This window comes from Periplaneta americana, chromosome 4 (assembly GCF_040183065.1).
Source record: "Periplaneta americana isolate PAMFEO1 chromosome 4, P.americana_PAMFEO1_priV1, whole genome shotgun sequence".
NCBI classification, from domain to species: domain Eukaryota; kingdom Metazoa; phylum Arthropoda; class Insecta; order Blattodea; family Blattidae; genus Periplaneta; species Periplaneta americana.
This window is the reverse complement of record NC_091120.1, coordinates 72,368,535-72,385,970: the sequence shown is the minus strand read 5'-3', so window position 1 is coordinate 72,385,970 and position 17,436 is coordinate 72,368,535. Positions and strand designations below refer to the sequence as shown.

Below are 17,436 nucleotides of genomic sequence, written 5' to 3'. Positions count from 1 at the left end.
GGGACCGGTTTTTTCTAACACGGTAAATACTGCAGAGTATCGTCGTATTTTAAAGAAGTCTGTTGCACAACTGGATGATGTAAAGTTGGGTTAAGGGTTCAGTCTTGATCAGGAGGGAAGACATTTTCAGAATTTTCTATAGAGGCTAGTAATCTCCCAGAAGATACTCTAAATTTGAAGTATAACAAATTGTGGTTAGCGTCATTATTGTTGAAATAAATAAATAAATAAATAAATAAATAAATAAATAAATAAATAAATAAATAAATAAATAAATAAATAAATAAATAAATAAATAAATAAATAAATCAAGAAGGAAAGGAATAAAGAAAGAAAGGAACAAAGAAAGAAGGAAAGAAAGTAATAAAGAAAGGAAGAAGGGAATAAAGAAAGGAAGAAGGGAATAAAGAAAGGAAGAAGGGAATAAAGAAAGGAAGAAAGAGATAAAGAAAGAAAAGAATAAAAGAAAGGAATAAAGAGAGAAAGAGAGAAAGAGAGAAAGAAGAAAGAAAAAAGAAAAATGAAGAAAAAAATAATAAAGAAATAAATATATAAAGAAATAAATAAGGAAAGAAATATAGAAAGAAATAAGGAAAGAAAGAAAGAAAGAAAGAAATAAGGAAATAAATAAAGAAAGAAAGAAATAAGGAAAGAAAGGAAGAAATAAAGAAAGAAGTAAAGAAAGATATAAAGAAATGAGGAAAGAAATAAAGAAATAGGGGAAAAAAATAAAAAAAACAAACAAATAAAGAAAGAAAGAATTAAATAAATAAAGAAAGAAAGAAATAAATGAAGAAAGAAAGAAGAAAGAAATAAATAAAGAAAGAAAGAAGTGTTATTTTCATATGTACTAGATAAAGTAGACTACCTACTGAGGACGACTGAGGTGAAGAGAAAGTACTCACCAGACCTAGCCATGCGACGAGCAGCGTGCCCGTGCGCAGAGAGCAGGAACAGCAGCAGACATTGTACTGGTTCACTAATGGCACCCACCTGACGACGAACATGGCGAAGCACCTGAAACTACTAAATGCATGTGGTGTTACTGTTCGCTGATATTTTAGCCGGTGGGAAAGGGTGGTACAGTATCTGTTCATGTTGGAGCCAATGAAACGTATCGGAATACGATAGTACAGGAACCTGAGGGCATTTGCAATACCTTACTTCAGCCGTGGCGAAAACGTCGTGCGCCGAGCCACTGTGTAACCTGCAACGTGCATAGCACCTATGGAGGGAGGCGGACACCCGAAGGGGAAGTGAAGCAACTGTCTGACTTATTAACGGATTTTCATTTTCCTTACGTCAAGCACTTAAATACAATTTTATACAGTACAAGGCTACAAACTAATGTTTAGTACGTGTAACGAAGAAAGAAATGAACAATGAAACATAGGACACATTACCACAACCTAAAATTAACTGTCTTCAGAATGTCTCTGCGACAGAGTTTCAAAATCAGGAATGATGTCACTTACTGCCAATCGTAGTTGATCACGAAGGTATTTGTCTGTCAGTGGTGATCTAAATTTTCTTTTTATTATTTTCATTGTTGAAAATAATTTTTCAAAAACGTAAGTTGTAGCGAACATGGCTTCAAAAGAGAAAGCGAAAGAACGAAGCTTCGGATATTTATTTTTGGCAAAGATTTGAGAAGTTCAACATTTGTCAAGTCCTTACATCTAGCGTTCATTTAACATCACATTGTAAATATGTGACTTTAAATTGAAAATCTAACCACATTATTCGTACATCTGCTGAAAAAGGATCGATGTACAGAAATAATAATAATAATAATAATAATAATAATAATAGTAATAGTAGTAGTAATAATAATAATAATAATAATAATAATAATAATAATAACAACACAGCCTTTTAATGTTTCATCAGTAACATGTAGTACAATGCCGTTTTATGTTATACCACAGTTTTCTCGTAATACTTGTGAACAAATCATACATTTAATATTCTCATTCATATTGGCAGCAAAAAAAATGAGTCCTCCCATCCTTCTTGGAACTTTCGTTTTTGTAGATGTACATGTATTCGAGAGAGACATTGCGACGATACACCACTCGCAGGGCAGAGACAAATACAAATGGAACGGAGTTTGACTGCAGTGAGTGAGAGGGTGGGGGTTATGGAAGGTAGAAAGCACAGCTATCACTGCGAGCCACAATGTGCTCGTGAGTCGCATTTTCGCCACCGCTGCCTTACTTGAACAGGCTTCTGGAACATCAGACATCTATTCGATAGCAGTATTTGCTCGATAAGTCTTTCTGAAACGTCGAATAGGAGTTATCGATTATAAATAAACCTTCGTATATAACTTATCTGAAGTTAGATGACCAGATAACTTCGTAGCTATGTATTCCATAAATGTTGAGTATGGCGACAGAATGAACACCTGATATCCGAGCCAGAAAATGTTACACAAATTGATGGCTGCCCAAGAGAATACAGATCGAAGGGTTATAATTAATGCGGAGACAATTCAGTTGAGGAGTAGAATTATTTTATTCACATTTGAATCGTGAACTGCAGAAAGCCCACAAGTCGCACTTTTTCTCAAATTGCGTTTTTCATACGGTTGTAGTTTTCATACAAAGGTCTGTCAAGTGATGCAGAAATCCCACACGTCCAGTGCTCAGCGTGCATGTCACAGCAGCAATGAGTTACAGTGAATTTCTGGAAATTGCAGGAACACCACAAATACGTGGCATGTGGAACTTTTCAGGAACTAAAGCAAAAATTCGTTTTTTTTTTACGTTTGTATAATTGAGTTCACATAATTTTACATTTTTGTTGTTTGTATACTTTTTTCAATTTCTTGAGTTAAATAGAATATGCATCTAAAGTTGTTTATAAGATATTAGTTGTAGTTATTGTGTATTTTGTAATTACTGTGTATTATAGTTATATATTGTGTATTAATTGTTTTATTATGTATTAATTATAATAAATTAATTAAGTTACCACTGGCACCGGGTGCCCATTTGCAATGTAAATAAATACATACATTCTCCGTCTTCTTCGCCTAAAAACTGTTATAAAGAAATGAAATGATTATTACTAGTTGTGCATTGCAGAAACTCCACAAGTGCAGGCAATTCAGATCTTTTTTCCTGAAAATGGTAAAAAAAATTGAAGTTCATCTATGTTGGACACTAGAAGTTGTTATTATGCTTCGATAAAAAAATAGTCACTTCAAAATACCAAACGCTTTTGATGATGATGATGATGATATTTTTTTGCCTCGTGGGAAATTTAGCATGTGGACTATATGCAGTTCACGATTCATTTATGTTGGATTGTGTCAGTAATTACATAAAATAATTATCTCGATAACATTGAATAATAATAATAATAATAATAATAATAATAATAATAATAATAATAATAATAATAATAAATCTATTCTTCCATCATATTTAAGGGATTATCTTAAAATAACTTAACATTGCCTTTTAGTTATAATGGATGGGAAAATCAATATGTACCCGAAACTCGGTCGAATTGTCGTTAATTTTCAAGACTATAGTTTCTGAATTTTCTTCTTATCCTTACAAGAGTGTTTGAATTGTGAGCGGTTGAAAACCATCCAAAGATATGGCAACAAAATATAAGTTTTTGTGGGTGACGCATCATTCCAGTATGCATTCTAGGTTAAGTATTAAAAGTATAGTTCCCCTGAGCAGTAGCAGGTTATAGACTTCAGGATAGAATAAAAAATAAAAGATAAGATATTACATTAAAAATGGAATTTTTATAGCTCGATCGGTAAAATGTAAAACATAGGAAACCAATTATAAATTCGACTACCGACTATAGTCTAAGAATCTCGAATAGGGAGACCAGAGCATGTCAAAGACGTGGAATGACCAACTTCATCTGGAAACTGAGCAATTTAGTGTAATCCCTGAATGACTGCTGCTAGTTGGCGATAAGAGTCTGTTCTTTTTTATTATTAGCGATAAACGCTTTGTAACTCGATGATGGAGCAGGAATTGCTTTACTCTTTGTGATTTGCACGTGATTATTGGTCATTGGTTTAGAGCGGATTTTCAGGGGAATTTGAAATGCAGCGCCTTATTAATGTTTATGCGATAAAGCTGAAGAAAGAACTACTTTGTAATTTCTTTCCTAATCACGGTCCATTTTTCAGTACTGCCTTGCTTCTAGTAGGTAGAGATTTTTATTTATTAAGGACCTAACTTGTGAAATAATTTAATTCTTTTCATCGATTCGGTTTGACATACATTTGCTGAATGTAATCTGTGTTTGCTGATTTCGTTCATTTGCTGCAGAATGCGGTACTGATGGATTTTGTTTACTTAGAAATAATATTCTTGGGTGTAAATTTTTCTTGTATCTTTAATGGAAACTGTGATATTTGTGAAAAAAATTAAACATGAAAGTTAGCCAGAGATGTGTTCAAAAGACAATATAGACGATATCAAAGAAACAGTTGGAAATTAAAAAAAAATTGAAGAGGAAAAATAAATTTAACACTGAAAATAAAGAATTAATTTTTAATGGACTCAACAGCAATGTTTATTAACAGAGACTTATACAGACACTGCTCCGTCGATTTAGTATTTAGTATTTATTTATTTAACCTGGTACAGATAAGGCCGTCAGGCCTTCTCTGCCCCTCTACCTCTCGATTTAGTAGAATGAGTTTTAAACGAGAGCAGAGATGACATGATATTAGCTCGCAATCACAGTAGAAGAGCTTGACCTTGATGACGAGCGCATAGCGATGCACTACACAGGTTTCCCAACGTAACCTCCAGGGATGTACAGATACGGAATTAAAATTTGGAGCGAGTCTTTATGGGAGTAGACCTGTATGTAGGCAACAATTTCACACGTCTGTCCACAAGTAGCATATATACACAGGGGCTCTTGTTTGTTGCACATGCGCAGTGTGTTGTAAGCGAAACAGTAGGATAAGGGAGCTCCAAATATTATTTCCGTATTTGTACATGGCAGTAATTATATTACAATAATTTTCGTTACTAAATTTCTGAATATGTATTAATAATTATTTAATATACAAGTGCAAGCAAACAGATTGCAAAGGAAGAGGTTTTTAAGAACCAATAAAGTAAAGAAAGAAAGAAAGAAAGAAAAAAGAAAGGAAAAGAAAAGTTAGTTGTCGTGTAAAAAACTTGTTTTTACATTGAAAATAAACTTTATTTTATATGCACTAGGTTTAAAATTAATATGTATTACTCCATAACTTGTTACTTCTCACAAATCACTCTAAGATAACTCAGAGTTACCTATTGAAGAAAAGAAAATCGTTAAATTATACTATTGAAGAACAATCGCCAGAATTTTTTTGATTTTCTTCTAAACTATATTTTTCAGTATTCGGAATTATTACATCTACAGTTACAATTCTCAAAATTTAAGTAAAATTATCATCTGACAGTCTGTTTCTCACATTGTTCTTGTTTAATTGTATCAACAAAAAACATTTTTGCATCTGCATTTTCGCTGCCAAACATTGAAACTATGTTGGTCTGGTTGCCGCACGTCGTATAGCGCTGGCCTTCTATGCCCGAGGTTGCGGGTTCGATCCCTGGCCAGGTCAATGACATTGAAGTGTGCTTAAATGCGGTAGGCTTATGTCAGTAGATTTACTGGCAAGTATAAGAACTTCTGCGGGACAAAATTCCGGCACACCGGCGACGCTGATATAACCTCGGCAGTTGCGAGCGTCGTTAAATAAAATATAACAATTTTTTGAAACTATATCTTTAATAAACTTCATTAAATGTTGATATTTCGATGGTTTTAACAACTTACAGAATTATTCTATTTCTTATTTACTTATTCTCTCTGCATTTATTTTTGTATACGCCTATTTGTATTCTGGTGATGTAATAGAGAAGGCCTGGTGGCCTAACTCCGCCAGATTAAATAAATGAGTAAAAATAAAATAAATAAAATGCATCTACTTCATTATAGGCTTGTTTTAGTCCCCTGTCACCGGTCATATTTTTATTAGTTGAAATTTCAAATGTCAATGATACATTTAGACGTTCAGTTTCAAGGGATGACAACAGATGTCAAATATTGAACTGTATCGACCATCTTAAAGATAAGTTTAATTTATAAGTGAATAAAAAGAAAAAAAAATATTAACAATAATTTAAATTATATTTGTACCTATAATGTCTAGTCTGAAATCAATTTTTCTCTCTTCTCCCAAATAATGTCTGTATTCGTCTTCGTGTTGTCTCATAATCACGTTTGACATTGTTTTTCTTACAAATAATATTTTTTTTTCGCATATGAAACATCTGCTTCACCGCTGTGTTCAATACATAAAAATAAATGTTCTATTCATTATTCAAAGCTTTATTGTAATCTCGCTTGCGATCTGTCATGGTCTCCAACGTTGTTTGTACTGTACACCCTTTCTTACTGCTGTAGTAGCAATGTGGCTCAGGCAGAAAAGCGCCGCGCCCGTAAAGGGAGATAAAAAAAGCTCGCGCTCACAATTACAAATAAGCATCGCAAACCTGGTCTAAAGAAAGCAGAAAACAGTACAACGTGGTTTGCTGTTGTGACGAGAATCCCAGCCCCCTCATACTGGTAAGGCATCATGTCACAAACACTTTCAAGTCTGCGTATTTCTGAAACCTTGAAACGCCTTGAAAACCTCACGAATGTTAAGGATATTTATTTATTTATTTATTTATTTATTTATTTATTTCTTCATCAATTCTTTAATTAATTAACTCATTTGTTCGTTCATTCATTAATTCTTCTTTCTTTCCTCCATAACTTCACTCACTCACTCACTCTTCCTTTAGTTATTTATTTATTAGTTTATTTATATATATATATTTAATTATCCATTCATTTATTTATTACTATATTATATGCTAGGAAATGAAATTAATTTGTATTTACGTAAGATCAGATTCGGTTTTTATAATGAATTAACAACTCTTAAATACCCATTCCCGTATGATCGATTTTGTTTACAGTCCATAATATTACTTGACTTTTTTGTTCTATCTCAGCGTTTTTCAATCTTTTTTGCTAGTGTATCCCCAAAATATATTTGTACCCCTAAACTGCATTGAAATTACACTGGTCAAAAAAAGTTAAGCATAATTAGGCATATAACTGTTTTTATTAATTAAAATAAAATATATAAATTATAATTGGGTTCCTTGGTTCCACAGAATAAACTTAAAAGTAGAAATACACTATTTGTTAACAATGGACTCAATATGAAATGAAAAAGTTGCATTGTTTGGAAACAACGGAAGAGATAAGGGAAGTTGAAATTCGTACATCATCAAAGAATATAAGAATAAAGAAAAGTTTATGATTGATGTAATAATAATAATATTATTATTATTATTATTATTATTATTATTATTATAGAGTAGTTATTGATCAATAATAATAGTAATACTTTTCGTAAAATGTTATTGAGACAAGGAAAAACAAGAGTTAATATTGCAAAAGAAACTATAATATAATTGCAATAATTACCAACTAGTATAATAAAATAAATATGTCAGTATTTTTACATGCGTAATTTGTAGAATGCGTATCCCTTGAGACAACCCTGCGTACCCCTTGGGGATACGCATATCATAGATTGAATACCATTGCCCTACCAAAAAAATGGTGCTTGCCGATTGCAGGGGACTTGCTCCGCGTGTTATATCTAAGTAGGTGAACATTGGCTGTCTACTAAATCGACGGAGCAGTGTATCTAGAAGTGTCACACATTGTTACATTTATATCAACGTTGTCAAGATCATCACCACAACAACCACCAACCATCATCATCATCATCATCATCGAAGCCGTGTTCTATAGTGCTGCCTATATTTGCTTTCGCGTAAAATATACAAAGAAATTATTTTTGTATACTGAATGAAGATTCAAATTTATCGCAAACATTCTTTCAATTTCTAAACATTAAAATTTATATTTCATTATGATTCAAATTATACCGAAAATTCTTTATATAGTAGGCCTACATTTTTTATATAAGTTACAAAATGTTATATTCCCCTGAGATTCAAATTATCGCTATCATTCTTTCTTTACAATTTCCTGTACATTAAAATGTAGGCTACATTACCCTTATATGTATGTTTTAAAGCATGGAAATTGTAAAAAAGAAAATCTTTGCGGTGATTTGAATTATTCAGCACACAAAATTAATTTCTTTGGACATTTTACGAGAAATTAAATACCGTATGTGCAGCACTATAGAACACGGCTTCGATGATGATGATGATGATGATGATGATGATGATGTTGACAGATTATATATATATATATATATATATATATATATATATATATATATATATATATTTAACCTCGCGTCACATTTCTAGATATGGGCACTATTTTCCCAAGTCCATGAGTATCTCTCATAAATTGGTAACTGCTTCTATCATCGACCGTTTCGCTCACTAATTAATACACCAATGGAATACAAGAATCCGTTGAGTATTAGCCAATCAAAGCCAACTATGAATTAAATCTTGTCGGCCCTATCTTGTTGCACGTGATGTTCAGATGTTAAATATTTTCATTGTTTCCTTAACAATGCAATGGGCCGTGATATTGCAGTATTAAATACGTTAGCTTATAATATGCTGGTAATCTGTTAATTAAAGGAAGCTGAAAGAAATAATTTTTTTTTGCACGATCGTGATTTTTGTTGTATTTACAAGCTGTTATTGTTAGGCCTTGAAAGTTATAATTCCCACACAGAAACTTGTTGCTAGGGAAACCATTCATCATAACATAAAACTATACTGAATTAGACTCATTACAGTGCATTTATTGTTACTTAGTTACCATTACAATGCAGTTTTGCGAGGGCTTTGGAATAATATGGCTCTAAATTTTCAATGCAAAATATATTGTATTTGCAATTTTAAAAATATGATCGTGCAAAAAATGTTGTACAACACACGTTTGTGAAGTGCATTACAAAATCTCGGAAATTGAAAAACACGCTTTGCTCGTTATAAATTATTTATTAACATATTCGTGCAATAATCTTATCGAAATATCACACGAATTCTCACAAAATCCTGTGATATTAATGATATTACCTGTGATAAATAATAATCAGTCCTACGGGCACATCACTATATCAATACGATTTAACAATCTATTCATTTTTAAAATGATGTTTGGAAAATTGTAGAATAATGGCATGGGAATGGGAGTACCCTGATATAGCCTGTCCCAACACTATTTTCTCTAGTACAATTATTGTCATTTGAGTTGCTTTGGATTTGAACCAGAATTTTAGATGTGGAAAACTGATACGTTAACAGTTCGACCTTTTTCTGTACTAATTACGAAAATGATGATAATGATAAATATTTTAGTCCTAACTTCATTATCCTATTTAGCCTACTTTGTAAACATTGTCATCCAGTTGTTTGGATATCGAATCATAGTGAATACACAATATTTCGCATTTCAACTCTCTTGAACCAATAAAATAAGGTAGTTGTCAATGATTCATTTATCAAGAACGTGAAAACTAATGCTCCTACCTATATACCGAACTGTGATGATTTATATAAAATAAACTAAACCGATAAAAGCAATGATTTAAACTGAAGTTGAAATACGACACTAATTGGAGACAACAAGAAGTATGTGATATCTTTCACACTGCTGTTGAGTATCATGCTCGAGGACATGAGAAGATGTGACACTTGAATCGCACGCACCGTACACACTGTAGCACTCCTCACTCGTGGCTGTCGGGACGCAGACTGAGGGCTTCGCAGGCGCCGACTCCGGGACCAACCATTCAAGTGACAGACTAGTGTTCGTTGGGACGAAATGCTCCAAAGAGCTCGCTCCTTAAAGAAAATAGTGATCATATTTCGTAACCGTAAATGAAAATATTATGAAACATACGAGAACTGGAACGATTAATAACATAATTTAATATTATGTTACGTTAGGAAACGTACGAATTTTTATTGCTCAGAAGGTAACAATGCTCTTATACGTAATGAATACAAACTAAATAATAGGCCTATACCTAATTAACAATAGCACAAACAACTAAAATATTTTGAAGAAAAATAGGAATGTGTTTCATTTTACACATCTACCAAATAGCCACTAAGTAATACGGTGCTATGGTTTTCGAAATCTCTGACAAAAATGACGGCAATACATCGTACTGACTGCGATAAAAATGTAAACTGAAAAGCGATTTGGTGTCTAGTTTGCTTCCAGGTTATAAGGTCCATAACAAAATGTCCACAAGTACAAAAGGTCCACAAAAAAAAGTCCACAAACTAAGTAGTTCAACATTTAAAGTCCTACATACAATTCGTCCATGGAGGGGAAAAGCCTAACGTCTATGTGGTCTAACATATTATAAAGCACATCATACGAAAAAGTCCATCATACGAAAGGTCCATACAAAAAGGTCCAACATACAAAGCAGAAAAAACAGAAATGAGTTACTAACTGTATTAATAATTAGGGCCTAAATATATTACTGATCATCCGACAAGAGGGCGAAGGCGAGCAATTCCCCCTAATTTTCTCGAGAGACATGGAAAGTCTATGAATTAGTAATTAATGCAGACAGCGTACGAATAATGTGGTTCAAGGATTCCAGTCTCAATTCCAACGACTTCTGGAGGCACATCACGTGAATATTTGGCGATTCATTAGCCATTTGCAACAGCAATCGGAAACAGAACATTTAGTAAGCCAGGTCCTTGGTGGGCATACAAATAATAAACAACTAGTAAATGGTATAGACCTATCAATAATCAAACCAGAATTTTCAACATTGTGGGTAATTACCAAGATTATAAAGATAGGAATGAAATGTTTCGATTCCTAGAGCGATATCATGCGATTTGAAATTATATAGTGACCCTCAAGATGAACAACATATGTATTTTTCTATTACATATGTAATATGTATAACATAATTGAAATGACAATAATTTCCTCGGCACTTTCCTTATAGTTTTCCTTGTCGGACATTATAGGGAAATAGACGAATTTATATGTGAACATTTTCGAACTAGGCCATTTTTAAGACGAGGACTTGCTAACAGTGGACCTTTACAGGTAAGGACATTTTTATGGCAAGGACGAATTTTCTATGTGGATATTTCTAAACGTTGGACATTTTCGTATAGAGGACCTATTACACAGTGGACCATATCTCACCTAACCTCTAGTTTATTAAAAAAATGATGAAAAGTTAGTTTCTTTTTGTGAAATTGACCGTTAATTGGTTCGAAAGTGTTTTGGTTAAACACCAACTTAGCTAATATTTGTCCGTCCTCTATCTGAGAATGGCAGCGTTCAACCAATGCAACGGAAATTAAGGATTGTCTTATATTCGCAGGGATTTCTCTTCGAGTAAATGCGGCACTAAAATTGTCATTAAATTAATAGGCGTATCTCGATTGCTTAGGTCATCATTTTCGATTACGTAACTGTATATTTTAATTCTTCACTCTGAAAATACAGTAACGCAGCAGTGCTCTGAATGGACGTGATTGGTTTTCCAACCCCTCTTGATCTCTAGTCCTTCACTTCACTTCTTTTTTGTTTGGTCTGAATCTTCATTAGTATTGTGAGCTTCCTACAGCTCGAATTCCATTTCTCTCTTCCCTGCTGATTGCCTCGACTGTTCTGATTTATTTATCGCTACTCTTAACTCCTCCTTTACACTTTTTCGTCTGATCCATTTTAATCTTCTTGTCTCAATTTTATTAATAACCAGTTTTTCCTCTATATAATCGTTTCCATTAAAAATTGCCTTTTTACGTCCTTGAGAACAATAGAACATCGATATAATCATACTTAAGATGTGAGAAAGATGCCGCAGCTTGAAATTGATTTTAGGGAAGGAGGCAAGACAATCATGCAAATAAATGCAGGAGCAGGAATAATAATGATAATAATAATAATAATAATAATAATAATAATAATAATGTAATTGGTTACAATGCTCTTCGAAACATTTTTTACACATTCGTCAGTCGCGAGATTCATAAGAAAAGTTTTAGAATTATGGCAGTGACATTATAACTCTTCTCTCATCTGCTTGTACAGGGACATCATTTTATTTTTACTTCAATTTTTATTGTACCTGAGTTTTTGAATGTACTTCATATCCCACCCCTTATACTAGTAAACGTCACCCGTCCACACAGAACCAACGCCGCATATAAGTTAAAGTCGTCTTACGCTCATAATTCTGAGTGAGTGAATATAATACGTTCCAGAAATATGGTCGCGTTTTCCAGTGATGAAAAAGCATTCATTATTGAATCATATTTTCACACAGGTATCTACTGTGTGTCCGTTTGGTTAAGTCCCGGTTTCCCCAATTCGCTTCTGCTGGCCCCTCTGTAAAGGCTAGTTGCTGGGCTGTCTTAGCTCTTTTCTGAAACCATTACATCTACGTAATATTATACAACTGTTTAAAATAACATAAATAAAAGGGTCTCGTTAAATAATTAACTGTCACGTGATTTTCTTCCTTTCTACAATCCTACTACATAACCACTTGGACGGAGAGAGATAGCATGTCTGAGTAAATTTATCTGTGCGGATCGGGCAGAATTGAATTTACAGTACGTAAGATACTCTGTTATAGAGTAGGTACAGAATGATTTCAACGTAAGTTACTGTTTTCAGGTACGAAGGACGAAACTGGAAATACGAATTAGGTACAATATAGTGCGATAATATGCAAAAAAGAACTGAAGCTGTATCGAAATGAACGGCAACCATTTTCAACAATTTGTATAAATATTCAGATCTTGATTATTTTTCAATTTAAATGTATTTTCTATATTGTATGCTAATTTGCTGTAGACAGTATAATATACACTGCACAATGAATACGTCCGCATGGATAGTTCAGTTAGTGAGTAAAAACACTTATTAATACTATACTGTATTTTCATTAATTAAAAACCTAACGAAAATTATCAAACTCATAATCGTGTTATTTCCTAGTTTACATAAATGGATGCACTACTTTTCTTCCCTCCTATTCCTAGTAAAGTGATTTGTTTGTATTTTACGCTAGTACCATCAACCTCCGGCCGTGAAAGGGATAGCAGACAGTGTTTTCTGTTCTCAATCGTTAATCAAAAGATATAGCCAGATTAATATTAGAAATGTTAGTAGAAATAAAATGATGTCCCGGTATAATATTATATTAATGATAGCGAATTGATAAATGGTTGTGTCATGGCGGTGATAATAGGAACAGCCGTTAAGGTACATCAATATTAGATACAAATGCATAGACTACGTATTGCATATAAAATAGAGACATTACACAAAATACACATTATACATAAAAATACTTAGACATATGGACATAATTACATACTGTTGCATAGAAATATATGCTATTACGTACAACAATGAAATATACATATATACATGTAGTGGACAATCATATAATGAATATTAATGTAGCTTAAAAATTGACTAAATATGTATTAGGTTGTGGTAATATTAGAAAGAAAATGCAGTGGTGATTGGGTGTTGTAATGAATGTCTGGCGGTTGAAATAGAGAGAGTATGTTTATTTTCTCTTCAAAGAGAGGGCACTCGAATAGCACAAACCAAAACCAAAATATAAATGAAAGATGAGTAGAGTTTTCATATTGGGTCCACTAGGCACATTGAAACGTTGACGGTATAGCCCAGCGGTCATAAAAAAAACTGCAAGCTCGGGCTCTAGCGTCTTTTACCCGCGGACAAGACACAGCCCTAGCGTGCATTCGTCGCTGCTGGCGGGTATGCTGTCTCTCTATCCCAGCGCCGGGCATGAGAGCGGCTCCGTGTAGCTGGCCAGAGCTGCTTTCGCTCCGCAAGGCACTTCAATTCTAAGCCGGAGCAGAACAATCACACAGTGGCGGACTCACATTACAGCTACCTTCCCTGTATTAATATAACAAGAGCCACGGTTGTTCTAGTCATTCAGTCTGTCAGTACATAATAGTTTATAAGGATATTACATCAATCCATTGTACAGTACAGACTTTGTAACACTTTTATTAATTTAATGAAATAAACTTCGCTCTACACACACATACACACACGCACGCACACACAAATTATTAGGCTTATTTACACAATCTATGTGCACAATGCTTTAACAATTACACAATGGTATTAATAATACAAACATATGTAATAAAGGATTTCAATCAGAAAAACAAGAAGAAAATTTTTAATAAACATTATCTTACATTTTTCTTTTGCATGAATAAACTATTGTAACAAAATCTTACTTCTATCGATCTGAAATCAATAAATATTTTCTATTGAAACAAAACTTCTGGAAACTCAATAACCAAAGTAACTATTCGTTTGTTTTCCGAGACTTATGAGATCGTTTTATTTGTAAAAGCCGTTCAATCTTTGGAACATTTGAATTAGCCACATTCAATCTCTAAATGTAATTTAGGTTTTCGTCTGACATACAACTTCTCAGGCGGATGCATCTTCAAAGTTCGCCATCCTACTACAGAGTCAACCACTGAACTGACAGTGTGTGACGTACAGTATGCAAGCGTCACACTGCTCGGGAGAATTGCTCTTCAAAGTAAACAGCCTCATTTCTCAGAATCGTGTAATGTGCCCAGCCCTGCTCTATCCCTTGGGCACGACGAAGCAGAGTTCCTTACCCTCCATGCACTCTACCCATTTCAGCGAGTGCTGACGACCACTGATATAGCATTTGGATAGCAACAATAAACTTGCCACTGGTATAATGCTGTTTTAAAATAAACATCTTTTGTTCAGTGTTGCATCCTTAAATTTTTGCAATCAGCTGTCTGTTGATTTTTCAAACCATCCTCTATTACAAAAGTGATACAAATTCACCAAGAGTCCACACCTATGTCACTGTAAAAGAAACTCACGAATAAAAAAAATCGCCTTGTTTGTGTATGTGTATGTATATTTTATGAAGTTTCCTGCACATATATTGTGTCATCTGAGTGTGTAATAATAATAATTATAATAGTAATAGATGTAAAGAAGCGAAAAATTTGTAAATGAATTAATAAATTAACCAAGTGTGAAAAGTTCTCAGACTAAAAATAGGTCTATCTCTTTAATTTGTTGTTCTGAGTATTACATTTTAGCACTGAACTATTGCATTTAAAACATTCTAATTTTTCACGAATCCACAGTAATTGACACAAGCCAATTTATAACAAATTTGTTTTTGTATGAAAGCAATGTATTATTACATGAAGCCCTCAGTTGACGTGATTAATACCATTCTGTAAGAAAGAGAGCAAATACAAATTTATACTGTGCAATTAGTAGTCTACTCTCAAGTAAAGATACGAAATCATTTAACATTTTCACATATATGGATGACGTGTGAATTTAATGGCAGTGTAATAGCGGAAAAATCGGATCTAACAACGTTACTATTTTCCTATGGTGAAGAAGCGATTAGCGGAAAGTTTTGCTAGTAATTAAGGAGTGATCGATAAATAGAACTAATTAAAATGATTCAAGTAAGGAGTCTCTAAGTAGCATTTATGAATAGGTTAAGGCAGGCATGTCAATTGATGACCACAGGAGCAAGCGCGCGCTTTAGAACCCAGGAGAGCCTGAGCGCTTTACAGCGGAAAGGAAAGAGACAAACGAAAGAGGTGGTATATGCCGCTTGGTCGAGCTGTATTCAGGGATGGCCAGCACTGATTCAATAGATAAAGGGAAGAGAACTTATTAAAACTGTAGCCATGTTAATTTTTAGATTTGCCTGAGAAGTATAAGTGCATTATAAGAATGTAAGTTTTAATTTTAATGCTCATTTTCACAAGTCTGATTTTTTTATTCAAAAGAAATATTTTCTCAACTTTTCGTATAGAAAAGTGAAATTTTCAGGTATAGGCCTATTTATTTAGAAGCCTTACAGAATGTTTTCGTAAATCTAATATACCGTATATATGTATTACTGAAGATAGTGTATTGAACATTTTGAAAATATTCGCTTTGAAATTGTTTGTAAGGAAATGAATTAACTTAACAAAGCAACTACTGTTACATCATAAGCAAAAGATGCGTGCCCATGTGTTGTAAAAATGTCAGCTCTATAGCTTCAGCAGATTTCGAGAAAATAATTTAATATTCTGATGATAGGAAGTTGCTCACAAATATCACCTTAAAAGCATAATGCGATAAGAGTTTTGTTACGTAATATTAGTTACACTTAAAACAGATACAGTACCTAGGTAACTTTGCTTTGTACTGTAATATTGTTTTGATTAGTTTATTGATTACTTTTGTAAGGCTAAAGATACCACCATCAATATAAATTCCAAGTTATCATGTCATACTCAATCTCTTTCTTTGGAATGTCACTTTCTTTATGAATGATGTGTTCCATCCACTTAATACAGTGTAATATTATACTACTATGGAATTTAAGTGTATATTCCTTCTTAACTCTCTATTATGTTATTAAGATTTAAAACATAAGTGCAATATTAAGAAATCAGTATTAGTACTTTTGTTTTGCAGAAAATATAGATAATATTAAACAGAAAGAAGCCATATAAAATAACGACATAACTTTACATTCCGTTTGAAGTTTGTGCACCACTGTTTTCTTAATCCAACAGGTTGCTTATTCATATACACAACCCTTCCTCTTTCCATACTTAGCGCTTGCTGCCCGCGCACGACGTTAAGGTCAGAAAAATGCGCTTGCTTTGACATCACTGGGTTAAGGTATAGATTTTTATTAAGTAAGGCGAGGATAGAAGAAGTGAGTGGTACACCGCTGTGGAGTAACGGTTAGCCTGCCTGAGCGGGTCCGGGTTTAAATCCTGGTTGGGACAAGTTACCTAGTTGAGTTTTTTTTTCGGGTAATTTCCTCAACCCATTAACAGCAAATGCTGGGAAACTTTCGGCGCAGGACCCTGGACTCATCTCGCTAGCATGACCACCATTTCACTCAGACGCTAGATAATCAGAGCAGTTAATAAAGCGTCGTAAAATAACCAACTAAATAAAAAAAGTTAGTGGGGTGCGAAATAAGTGACTATAGAAATCAGCGAAAAGAGAATTGAAATTGGGATGTAGGAAAAATGATCTACTGGGTAATAAATACGGGGTAGATTTAATTTATTGGATTATAAATGAAGAGTAGAATAGAATATATTTAATGGAAGCGGGAAGAGGTAGACAGTAACATGGATGTCATTAAGAAAAGGAGTAATTTATGTTTATTTCCTAAATAGTGAGTAAGAAAAAAGATAGAATAAGTATACAGTCTGATTCGTTTGGGTATGGATAATATTAATTTATTATTATAAAGCTATTATGATAGTAGGAAAAATTTCTTGCTGGTTATATTATGATTAAAAGATGGGAGTTTCC

At 33.3% G+C, this 17,436-nt stretch overlaps 1 protein-coding gene across 4 annotated transcripts in view; it reads right to left on the bottom strand.

Annotated features, from left to right (window-relative positions):
• The window catches only part of LOC138697913 (uncharacterized), a 37,204-nt gene extending 27,415 nt beyond the window's left edge, over positions 1-9,789 (bottom strand). Inside the window, exons 1-2 of one of the 4 annotated variants that reach the window (XM_069823507.1) lie at positions 9,750-9,789; positions 906-1,026 (exon numbers count right to left, since the gene is read on the bottom strand). In XM_069823507.1, the coding sequence (XP_069679608.1) occupies positions 906-1,007 (102 nt within the window). In that variant the 5' untranslated portion in view covers positions 1,008-1,026; positions 9,750-9,789. The other 3 variants (XM_069823506.1, XM_069823508.1, XM_069823509.1) reach the window with 3 other exon arrangements.
• Positions 9,790-17,436: the final 7,647 nt, after the last annotated feature.